Source organism: Corapipo altera, unplaced genomic scaffold (genome assembly GCF_003945725.1).
Source record: "Corapipo altera isolate COAL_440 unplaced genomic scaffold, ASM394572v1 62, whole genome shotgun sequence".
Classification (NCBI taxonomy): domain Eukaryota; kingdom Metazoa; phylum Chordata; class Aves; order Passeriformes; family Pipridae; genus Corapipo; species Corapipo altera.
In genome coordinates this window covers 11619390-11631131 of record NW_020884894.1, presented here as the reverse complement: position 1 = coordinate 11631131, position 11742 = coordinate 11619390, and the positions used below count along the sequence as shown (strand labels likewise).

General features: G+C 57.3%; 2 protein-coding genes across 2 annotated transcripts in view; both read left to right on the top strand.

Annotated features, from left to right (window-relative positions):
• The first annotated feature begins 6637 nt into the window (after nucleotides 1-6637).
• On the top strand, nucleotides 6638-7943 carry LOC113948981 (metallothionein-1). The gene is made up of 3 exons (XM_027647046.1): nucleotides 6638-6810; nucleotides 7148-7213; nucleotides 7699-7943. The coding sequence occupies exons 1-3, from the start codon at nucleotides 6780-6782 to the stop codon at nucleotides 7791-7793; spliced, it is 192 nt and encodes a 63-aa protein (XP_027502847.1). The 5' UTR covers nucleotides 6638-6779; the 3' UTR covers nucleotides 7794-7943.
• Nucleotides 7944-11548: 3605 nt separating this feature from the next.
• Nucleotides 11549-11742, top strand: part of LOC113948980 (metallothionein) — a 1125-nt gene continuing 931 nt past the window's right edge. The window contains exon 1 of the mRNA XM_027647045.1: nucleotides 11549-11713. Within this exon, the coding sequence (XP_027502846.1) occupies nucleotides 11645-11713 (69 nt within the window). The 5' untranslated portion in view covers nucleotides 11549-11644. The remainder of the gene's footprint in view (nucleotides 11714-11742) is intronic.

Below are 11742 nucleotides of genomic sequence, written 5' to 3'. Positions count from 1 at the left end.
GGCACAGAAAAAAATGCCCAGCTCCCCTCCCAGCAGCGCCAAGCATTGTTCTGCTGGGCTCCACAAACCCAACTGAGCAAAAGTGGGGGGAAAACTAGCTCAGAGACCTTTTTAAGCTGGTAAAACTGTAAATGGATGGAAATTTCAACTTCACACAAATATGTATGATTTGAGCTGTAAATATTATTTTTCATCACTAATTATGGTACTGGGTTTGGCACGTCTGCAACACGGTTAAATTACAGCTGCCACTTTGAATTGGCTGGCTCTGAAACTCTTAATATTGAAATCATGGCTTTTAGCACTCATTTCCCTTCGTTTGAAAGGCTCATCATCTATAAAATAAAATTAAATTATATTTATTTATTTTATAAATAAAAGAATAAAATATAATAGGATTTATTTACATCTAAATATACAGCATCCAGTCCTGAGTCCTGAGCAGAACTTGGGACAGGGGTCTTTCCCTTTCCCCACTTTTATAAGGGGGAAAATCCCATGTAATCCTCGCTGAGCTCTGAGGTTTCACTGCTGCACAGCTGGGGGCTGCTGGGTGGCCAGGACCAGCGTGGCTGAATTTGAAGGATTATTCAGCTTGTTCTCTAGAGTAGGGGATCTTAAAATCCGGGAAGAGATCATCATCATCCTCTTTCCTGGATACTCTGGACAGGTTTTGCTCTTTTGTTTGCTCTTTTCCAGCTCCTGGGGGAAAACAACTTTATATATGTAATACAACAGATAGAATGTAATAACAGAATATCTTAATGTAATATAACATTTTAAAGCTGATATTATTTAATATAATAAGATATTATATAATAAATATGGCTGTTATATAATCAAACATGCTTGGCATGGGCTGCTGGCTTTCTAGGCAGGTTGCACAGAGAAGCTGGCCACGACTCCACAACAGGTACAAGGATCATCACCCGCCCAGAAGCTGTTTCTTGGCAGGTTTAAAATCTAACTGAGAACTCTCAATGCCTTTATCTGCCTGGCAGTGCTAAGGAGCACCCAGACGTCGAGTTTGGAAAAGTTTTGGCAAAAATAACTATCTCCAGCCTTTGAGGGGGGGATAGCATGGCTGGGGGGAGTGGGGAGGGACAAGCAATTGCATCTACACGCTGAAATACTTCTTAAAATGAAGAAGGAGCCTGTCTGCAGGGGCTTTGCCCTTTCCCCATCCCAGGTTTGCTGCCCCAGCTGGAGCAGTATTTCTGCTCCATCCCATCCCGTGCAGATCCCTGAGGTGGGAGATGCTTTGAGTGGGGATGGAAGGAGCTGTTGTGGCAGATCCTGACTCCACAGCTCTGCTGCTCTCAGGGAGGCAGGATAGGGCACTGCAGCTGCCTGAATCATTCCCGGGGTATTCAACGAGGATCTCTGGATCTCAGGAGCCAGGCTATGAAGACATCAAGGAAAATATCACATCCTTTTATTTCACACCTTTATACCAAGGGGGTTGATGTTTTCTGTGCAAGTTCAGGCAAGTTGCCTACTTGACATCCCAGGGGATTACTCATCCCCTCTACTCTTGGCTTCTAATTAGCAACTAAAGGGGAATAAAATAATTAAATATGCCCAAGGTAACGATACTTGGAAACTTTGGGTCACGTTTCAGCCAGGGGAGGAGGCAAGTAGTTGGAGCAGGTGAGTTTGAAGTCTGTGGGAACCTGAAAGACACAAAAGGGAAAGGAAGATGTAAGAGTAAGGAAAAAAAAAAAGGAAGAAAATCCAAATTGTACGCTGGGAAAGCGTTAGATTGGTGAGTTAAAATGATGCCTAGACTTAAAGTGATGCTTAAAACCTGTCATGCAGATGCCAGCAGTGTTGGGCAAGGTGGGGGACACCCGGGAGACCCCCTTTCCCGGGAGGGTGTGCAGGGATGCTTGGCAGCCCCTGACCCACCGGTTCTCTGCTCTCACAGGTGGGGGATGAGGTAAATTCGAGCCCTTTTATTTCCCAGCCAAAGCTTGGTTGGTCCTCACCCCCTTCCTTCCCTTGGGGGCTGCAATTCAACCCTTGTTAGACCTCGAAGTAATTCCCATTAACATTTATGAGAATTTCATGATCAAAAGAGGAATCAGCCCTTTCATCTTCCAGACATGCCCAAACACACATCACCCAGCCCCAAAAGCCTGTACTGCTGGGTGGGAACTTGCATCCTGTGCTGGGGTCCCTCAGGATACCCACCCCAAAACCAGCGGGGGCTTCGCAGGGTCAGTTTGCCCTCCTGGACCCACTTCATGCCATCAGTTCAGCATTTTTTCCTTTCCCTTGTCCCTAAAAATCAATAATTAGCAAATCCCCACCCTCCCTGCACTTTTGTTTTCCAAGGGGAAGGTAACATTGATAGCTCCCTTCCAGATAAGAAATAAGGAATAAATGCCAAGCCCTTGCCCGGAGCCATAGGATGAGCCGGCAGCTGAGCCCGGCTCATAATCCCGGCCTTGGGAGTCCCAGCCCCGGCACAGCCGGCTGGGTCTCAAGGCGGCTCCCAGGAGCCACATCAAAGCTGCTGGGTTGTGAAAGCGTCGCAGGATTGCACTCCCTGCAAATCCCGCCGGATGGAGATCTGCCCGGCCCCTTCCCACTGCCAGGGGGCCCCACTGAAGGTGCCTTGCTTTGGCTACAGCCATGACATGGGCCAGGGAAGTCCACCAAGGAGGGCATTTTCCCAGGGAAATGGGGGCACAAATGTCTTTGCTGATGACTTGCAATTGGAGAAGCACTAACTGGGATATATTTTCCCAAAGCTGCAATCAAGGTGCAGGCAGGGAAGGAGGCAGCTTCCCAGGAAGATGTGAGGAGGGAAATCATATGATAGATTTAGCTCATGTCTACCACTGAGAGCAGAACAAGCCTTTGCTCCCCATTTTCTGGGAAAAAGAAAGAAGTCTGCACTGCCTGAGGTCACCCCACTGATCCGGTTTCACTCCCAAATGGTTTCCAAGGCTTTGCCTATGCACACGGGGAGCGGTTGGGAATGGCTTCCCAAGGCAGGCGAGAGGTGATTCACCCTCTTCCTCCCCTGCCAAAGGGCTGGCAAGCACTGGCAAAACAAAACGACGTCAGCACCCATTTCCCGTGTTTTAAACACTTGTTTATCATCAGCAAACAATAACCTGAGATTCCCGTCGGATCAAAGCCGAGCCTGCTTTCTAAGCATCAATCACCCCCATGGCTTCCTGCTGGCTTTCAGCACTTCGAGTGTGCTGGGTGTTTGCTCAGTGCTAAAATAAGGCCCCTTATTTTCTCTATTTGGGTTTGAAAGGCTGGTCCCAGGTGGGCTGTGGTGTCATGCAGCCCTGGCAGCTCAGCCCCAGCCAGCCATGGCACTCCTGCCCAGGGTCCCACACAAAGAGGCAGCTGGAGCAGGCAGAGCTGAGCTGCCCTCACTGGTACTGCAGTGTCAGGGGCACCCCTCGGTGCCCGGCATCAGCACCCAGCCTGGAAAGCAAGAGGCAATGGTGAGGGGCAGTGTACCCCCAGGGGCTGTCCCCCGGGGTCTCTGTGCTGTGCCCACTGGTTTCATAGCTCTCTGCATCCCTGCCCACAGTCTGTGCCCACCGAGCTGTGGTGCTTTGCCAGCAGAGCCCCCCAGCTGCTCGGAATTGTATCTGTGTGAAGGACAGGTCACACCCCCAGCACTGCTCTGGAGGGGATGGTGAGCTCAGAGCGAGCGCTGTGGGGAGCCCTGTGCCACCAGAGAGGTGAGAGGGGGACCTGCAGTTGTCCACAGGGTCCCCTGAAGGCGAAGTGCTGGGTGGCTGCACCACGGGCAGGGGGAGGCTGATGCAGGTCCATCCCAGGCTGATGCAGGTCCATCCCAGGCTGATGCGGGTCCATCCCAGGCTGATGCGGGTTCATCCCAGGCTGATGTGTGTCCATCCCAGGCTGATGTGGGTCCATCCCAGGCTGATGCGGGTCCATCCAAGGCTGCCCATGCACGACTGCAGCCACGTGTTCTTGAGCAGGGAGCTGGGGCAGACCTGTGCTAGTTCACCTCCACGGGAGCTGGCTGCTGTCCTCCTCGCCTGCCTGGCACCAGCCTTGAGTCACTCCCAGTCACCGGCACCAGACCTGGCACCAGCCCGTGGCTTTCAGGAATCGGCTCGAGGCACCCCAGGTGTCAACAGGATCAGGTGCCTCCAACACATTGTCCTGAAAGCTGTCAGCCTCCTTCCCTCCTTTCCAGGGAGCCCTGTCCCTCACATGCCCACAGTGATGTTCAGCTATCACCATCCCACCGGGGAGCATCATCTCCGGCCCTGCCTGGAGCGCTGGAGCTGCCGCTGACTCACCTGGGTTAATCTGCCAGGCAATCTCGGGGTGATTGCCACGGATCTGCCCGGGGACAGAGCCAGGAATCCCACGCAGGGAACATGAGCGCCAAGGGGTACAGCTCTGGCATGGCAGGGGCTGGTGAATAAATGCTGTGCAGGGATCTCACCCATTTTGCCGGGCTCTAGGGAGCAGCATGAGGCTCATTCAAATGATGGGGAACCCCCAGGCTCTCCCAGCAAATGGAGGGCAGGGGCCAGAAGGCAAACTGGGGCTGGCAAGACCTTGTTACAGAGGGTATTTAAGCAGCAGGAAGGTGCCCCTGGGATCTCAGCTCTGCAGCTTATCACCCTGATCACAGGCTGCTTCTGTCTGATTGTCAATCCACTGCTCCAGCCCTATCCCAAAATAATTACAGGATAGCCCAGGAGCAATGCAAGATCTCCCAGAGCCCTGACCCCCAGTCCTGCATCACCTGGAAGATGCTTTATTCCTTTGTACAGGCAGGAAGGAAAGAAGGTAAAAAGGGCTGGTGTCTGAGCTGAGGAAAGATACTGGGGAATTTTTCCTGCTCCCAGTCCTCTCATGGCAGAGATTGTTCTGTTCCCTGAGCATGGGCTTCACCTTCCTTCCCCCAGGCTGGAGGAGAGGCACCACTTTGGAGGGGCCACCTGTCCCTGCATCCCTGGGCCACCACCAGCTGGGGACAGGGACAATCTTTGCCTGGGCCTTTGTCAGGTGGTGGGGGAGGACACAGCATCTGCCAAAGTGCATTGTTGTTCCCCATGCATCCATCTCAACGTGGCAGGAAGCATTTCCCTGGGCATATTCCTGCGCTGCAGAAGCGCTTGGCTGGTTATTTCGGGAGCAGAGCAAGTGCAGGACCCCAGGGAGATGTGCCCCCTCTGCCATGACACCGACACAGCACGGGGCTGTAGCAGGGGTGGCAGGTGTTCCCCACTTGCACGTGTTCCCCACCTGTTTGTTTCCCTGCTCCTGCAGGAGCGACTTGGCACACGCCCAGCCCTGGCACCTGCCCCTGCCATCACGCCCCAGTGCATCAGCAGCAGTGTGACACTCATGTGACCTCACGGGGCTGGCACACCGGGGCACCAACAATCTGCTCCAGGGGGGCAGAGATGAGGAAGGGGCCCATCTGCTCTGCCTTCTTCAGGCTTTTCCACACCGATTTCCCACCCTGGCCTGGTGAGGCTGGAGGAGACGCTGGGTTGGGGCGCTGGCAACACTCCCCATCGGGACACCCAACAAGCTCCTGACAAGCCCAGACAGCTGAGTGGTAAAAATACTCCCTGGGCCGTTGTTTCGGCTGGATTAGCATCGACAAACCACCTTAGCCAGGCACCACAGGCAAAAGCCCAGCTGGGATAAAACTCCAAGGCAAAGGAGTCTTGAAGCAGGGGGCAACTGGGACAGGGTGCCACCAACACCAGGGAGCACACAGAAACCCCAGGGGTCTGGAGGGTGGATGCTCCATGGCTGGCAATGCCTCCTGCACACGGGCTACTGTCCCCACACACAGAATCTCAGCTAGCATCTTTTTTTTTTTTTTTGTGCCTTCCACCCCCAAACCCTCCCTGCTCTTTCGTGTGGATGGGTAGAACCCGCCGGAGGAGTTGACCAGGGTGATGGCAGCTTGCCCGTCCCCCTCCTCCCCTGCACGCCCGGCTAATGGCGCACGGAAATGAATTCAGACGAGTGGGATGGAGCACCGCAGCCAGGAAGGAGACGGGCCCCGAGGTGCCACGCACGGCGCCGAGGGGACGGGGGTGCCGCCGACCTGGGGCGCTGGGAGGGCACGGCAGGCTCCGGCCAGGCCAGTCCAGCTGGTTGCTGCTCCTGCTCGCGGGGAGGGTGTCAGAGCCACAGGACAGGGGCTCGGGCAGGGACTGCATCCCTGCCACCTCGCTGTGCCAGCTCCCCATCACCCCACTGTGCCAGCTCTGAGAGGAGGGGACTGAGATTTCCCACCAGTGGTGGCACTGCCGGGATCAATGTACTCCCTGAGGCATCTGGGGGCTTGGTAGATTGATTTGGCATCAATCAATCAATCAATCAATCCAGGGCTGAACTGCGAGGGTTCCCTGGGTGCTCCCCCTCAGCCCCCAGCCCCTGGGAGCAGAGCAGCACTCCCAAGGCAGGTGTCATCCGTGTGATGAGATCTGGCCGTTCTCTGCACCCCCCCAAGGTCTCAGCAGAGAGGGGTGGTCACCCCACCAGCCCTCCCTGCTGCCGCAGCACCCCCGGGAGGGGGGCGCGGGGGGCGGCGGGAGCCCCGGGTCACGCTGGGCCGCCCGGGCAGTGAATCAGCAGCGCCCGGGGCAGCAGCCGGGCTGAGCCGTGCGCAGGCTGCAGGGGCGGAGGTTTTGCACTCGCTCCCGCCTGGCCAAGGATAAATAGGAGGCGGCTGCGAGTCCTGCCAAAGCTTCTTCCCATTGCCCAACGCGCCCGACAGCCGGCACCCAGCCCAGCCAGACATGGACTCCCAGGATTGCCCTTGCGCCACGGGTAAGCCGGAGCAAACCCCCGTCCCGGGGGCAGCGGGAGCCCGAGCATCCCAGCGGGAACACCGGCACTCCCGCCCGACGCCTCCGACGTTCCCGATGCTCTCTCTGTTGCCGGCTGGGCCGGCTGCTGAAATCCTCTCCCAGCACTGCGATGTCACGCTGGGACCCTCTCACTGGGAAGCGGCTGGGAATGCCCTGAGCTCCCTGCTGACCGAGGCTGAAGCATCAGCGGATGGTCCGAGGGGCGGCAACGCTCTCCCCCGCGGATCCCTGGGATAGGGGGATCCCCTCCCACCACCTCCTCTCAACCCCTTTTTCTCCTTTTCTTTCTGTTTTAGGTGGCACCTGCACCTGCGGGGACAACTGCAAATGCAAAAACTGCAAATGCACATCATGCAAAAAAGGTAAGAGGGATGTCTGAGCCCCCAGGGGGGCAAAAACACTCGGGAAGTGTTTCATATACATCCCAAGTACAGTGAGAATCCCACCCCTTTGCCAGGCAACACAAGCCACCCAATATCACCTAAACCCTCACTGGCACCTCAGGCTCAGCACAAGGGGATGCCTGGGAAGGAAACTGGCACTGGGATTTCTTTCTGGGTGCTTCTGATGCTGTCACCCCCAGCAGAGGCACGTGCAGGAGGATTTGCAAAGAGAGGGACTCAGGGGACCCCAGTGAGCCCTTTGGGGTTCCTCGCCCTTCTGCTGCCTCTCCAGTGCTGGCCCTGGCTGCACAACCACCCAGGGAGATGCTGCCAGGGATGGAGATGCTGCTGTAAGGGAAGGACGTGGATACATGGGATGTCTCCAAGCCAGCGGGACCCTCCAAACCCCACCCTGAGAGCCCCCAGGAAAATATGTCCCTAATACATTTTTCTCTCTCCCCCAGGCTGCTGCTCCTGCTGCCCAGCGGGATGTGCCAAGTGTGCACAGGGCTGTGTCTGCAAGGGACCCCCCTCTGCCAAGTGCAGCTGCTGCAAATAGGGGACCCTGGCTGCACATCTGGGGGTGATGCACATCTGGGGGGATAAAGAAGAATAACCTTATTGTGTATGTTGGTTGTCTTTTTTTATATGTGTGTTCAGATTTCTTTAGTGTTTGTCACCTAAATAAAGTAATATGTATATAAAGGTCCATGAGGAGCTTGGCACTCACTTCTGTTGGATGGGGTGGTTTCCCTGGGGAGCGGGAGGGCAGCGTCTGTGGGCGGTCATGGCAAAGAGCCTGCGTCTTATTTTCTCTCCTTTCTTCCAGTCTTGGCTCTGCTCTCCCTGCCAGCAATTCTGACTCTTGTTTTAACACTTGTCCTACACAAGGGATTTTTTTTCCCCCCCCACCCTGTTGTTACCCAAGGGCAAATCCCATGCTCTCTCCTCCACCAGAGATCCTCGGGGCTAATGAGCAGCTCATTATTACAAGCTTTCACTTTAATAACCACCCCGGCCCTGCCCATTTCCAGGGGGAACATTTCCACAGCAGGTGGGGTGCCGGGGAAACAGGTTTAGTTTTCCTCCCGGCAGTTTAGTTGAACTGGCTGGAAGAACCACACTGCTGCTTCCCCCACCGCCTCTGTCAGCCTGGCTGGGTGCTCCTGGCGAGCATCAGGTGACCTGGTTCCCCACCACGGGGTGCAGTGCCCACAGTGGGGTGTGATGCCCACGATGGGGTGCACTGCCTGCAATAGGGTGCAGTGCCCCCCATGGGAGGTGATGCCCACACCAGGGGGTGATGGCCACTGCAGTCTGCAATGCCCACACTGGGGTGCAACGTCCACGATGGGATGTAATGCCTGTGATGGGCTGCAATGCCCTTGCCAGGGTGCGAAGCCCACGGTGGGATGTGATGCCTGCAATGGGAGGTGATGCCCATGCCAGTGTGGGATGCCTGCCCTGCCCAAGCACAGCCATCCTCCTGCCCGAGCTCTGCACCTCAGGAGCCAAGTCCCACTGTGCTGCCTCCCAGGACACACAAGGGGTCCTGCCTGTCCCTGCACTCCCCAAACACAGCCTTGCATGGCCTCCTTTCAGCTGCAAAACCTTTCCTGACCTATCCAGTCACCACTGCCAGGCCTCAGCCGGGCTTTTGGCACAGCCAACAGCACAGCACCCCTGCCCACTGCCTGCTCACAGTGCCAACCCCAGGGGATACCCCTTTGCTTGAGGAGGGCTCCTCCCCCAGGGTGTCCCCTGAGATGTCACCATCACCCCACACCTCTGAGGGGAGTGATCCTACCCCTGTGCCAGCTGAACGTAGGGCAGGGCAGGGCATCGTGCTAAACTTCATTCTGCAGAGAGCTGGGTTATCTTTATTCCTTCTAACCCAGAGAGACTTAAGTGCCAACCATGCAAAAACATCATTGGTGAGCCCACAACGGGGTGAAGGAGAGGTTGCTAATGGGATTTATCACCCAATGTGGTTTGACTGGTGAGGCTCACAGCACAGGTCCAGCTCTGCTGGTCCCTGTGGGTTTGCACTGGTCCTACCCCGTGGCTCTGCACTGTGCCCATCCCTGTGCCCCACGGCAGGGTAATGGGAAGCAGCTGTCAGATGCTGTCCTTCTTGCAGGGAAAGTGAGGGGCAGACAGGGGTTCCAGCAGCCCAGCTCTGAGCCCTGAGACCTGTGCTGGGCAGCTGCAGCTCCACTGCTCACTTCATGGCCTCTGTAAAATCAGAGTTGGACCTGGCACTCCTCCTACATGGGAACAGTCTTGGGTTTAACTACTCCCTGCTCTGTGAAACTGGAATACTATCAGTAACACGGGAGACCCTCCCTGAGCTCTCCTCTCCCCACTGCTGTCCAGCATGTGCCCTGCATCCCGGCATTTCAGCAAGCCCATGGCTCGGGGAATGCACACTCATCCCGTCCTGCTTGCGGGGTGACCTCATTATTCAGTGGAAATGCCCGATTGGGAAACCAGGCATTTTCCAGGCTCTTTTCCCGTCCTAGCTTTGCACACAGTTCTGTGGGGATGCTGTGCTGGCCCTTCCTGCTCACAGTGACATGGACCTGGGATGATGTGAGCCTGGGACAACGTGTCCCGGGATTCAGCACAGCCCATCCATGTGTGACACACAGAATTCCTACAAATCTGGGAATTCCCCTGCTTTCCCTGCAGCTTTGCCCTTGCGCACTCATGTCCCACTTTTGGTTTGGCCCCGTGCAGGGGTGCACGATCTCATTTTGGGTGGCCAGGGGCTCCCATTTCCTCAATCCCGGGTGCAGCAGAACCCACCCCGCTGGAGGGAGGGCTGGGGGAAGGGAGGCAGCCCCGTGCTGGGGGGTGTCCGGGAGGGAAGTGATTTCGCAACCCATGTTTATGTGCAGTAAGACCACACGTGCTCGGTGATTCCAGCTCTCCTCCTTCCCGCTCAGCCAGGGGTGTGTGCAATGCCTGGTGTGTGCAATGCCTGCTGGCTTCGCCTCGCTGCTGGCTGTGCACACTGCCAGGAAAAAAACAACTCCGTGCTTTTGCAAACAAGCACGAGCCGTTCCCTGGCACAACCTCCCAGGGCCACCGACCCTGTCCTGGTCACAGAGCCCACCGGTGCAGGCTCCATGGGGGCAGAGCCCTCCTGCAGCGCTGGCTCCAAGCCCAGGTTTGTGCCACGTGTGACACCACCACGAGCAGCGGGTGCAGGCACAGGGACGGCCTGGCCCTGGCCCAGCTACTGTTTCTGTGCTGGATGTTGAACTGGCCACGGGCACGTGCAGGGCGGTGGAAGCCAGTTGGCACATAAACACCATGACAAACACCTGTGGAAAACCCACAGGGATGGGAAACTGTGATTCCCAGCAGCCCTTGGCCAGCAATGCCATGTTCCCACACTGCATCCCCATGCTCACCCAAGCATGAAGCTTCGTCAGAGGAGGTTTAGGTTGGGTATTAGGAAAAAGTTCTTCACCCAGAAGTCAGGCAGGCACTGGAACAGGCTCCCCAGGGAAGTGGTCACAGCATCTGCCAGGAACTTCAGGGAGTGTTTGGACAACACTCTCAGGTACACGATGTGATTCTTGGTGTTGTCCTGTGCAGGACCAGGAGCTGGACTCGATGATCCTTGTGGGTCTCTTTCAACTCAGGACATTCTATGATTCACCCCTCCTGGGAGGCCATTCGAGCACTCCAGCCCAGTGGAGCTACCCAGGGCCATCCTGCTGTCCAGTGGGACAGAGACAGTCAATCCCATCCCCAGGGACAGCCCATACACCCCATGGCCACCCTTGGGATGGGGGGCACCGCCACACCCCAGCGCTGGGCACACGGGGGGCAGTGTCACAGGGCTGTCCCGAATGTGCAGGACCCGGTGGCAGTGCCACACCAGTGCTGTCACCACCACACCGCGCACACTCCTTCCTCTCGGTCCCCCGGGATGCAGCACCCTGCCTGGGAGGGGGGATGCGGGCGGGACCCTCCAGCTTCCCCGCAGCGGGCTGGGAGCGGGGGGGGGGCTGGCACGTCTGTGACCCGGGTGAGCACGGCACGGCCCCGGGTGAGCACGGCCCCGGGTGAGCACGGCCCCGGGTGAGCACGGCCCCGGGTGAGCACGGCACGGTAGAGCACGGCACGGCACGGCCCTACGGCACCGCCCCGGGTGAGCACGGCCCCCGGGGTGAGCACGGCCCTACGGTACCGCCCCAGGGTGAGCACTGCCCCGGGTGAGCACGGCCCGGTACAGCACGGCCCGGTGCAGCACGGCCCCACCGCACCGTGCGCAGCGCCAGCGCCGCCCCTGCCCGGCCACATAAATAGCGGGCGGCCGGCGCCGCTCGGCACCGCTGCCACCCCATCCCACCGACACGAGCCGAGCCGCGAGAACTGAGCTGAGCCGAGACAACCATGGACCCCCAGGACTGCACGTGTGCCGCTGGTAAGTGCCCCGTCCTGTCCCGGCTCGCTCTCTCCCGGCTCGCTCTCTCCCGGCTCTCTCCCGGCTC

Excerpts from the sequence above, each read along its gene's own strand:
- LOC113948981 (XM_027647046.1), top strand. The coding sequence starts at position 6,780 with ATGGACTCCCAGGATTGCCCTTGCGCCACGG. Across the intron at positions 6,811-7,147 it reads GGATTGCCCTTGCGCCACGG|GTGGCACCTGCACCTGCGGG; the intron begins GTAAGCCGGAGC and ends TTTCTGTTTTAG. Across the intron at positions 7,214-7,698 it reads ATGCACATCATGCAAAAAAG|GCTGCTGCTCCTGCTGCCCA; the intron begins GTAAGAGGGATG and ends TCTCTCCCCCAG.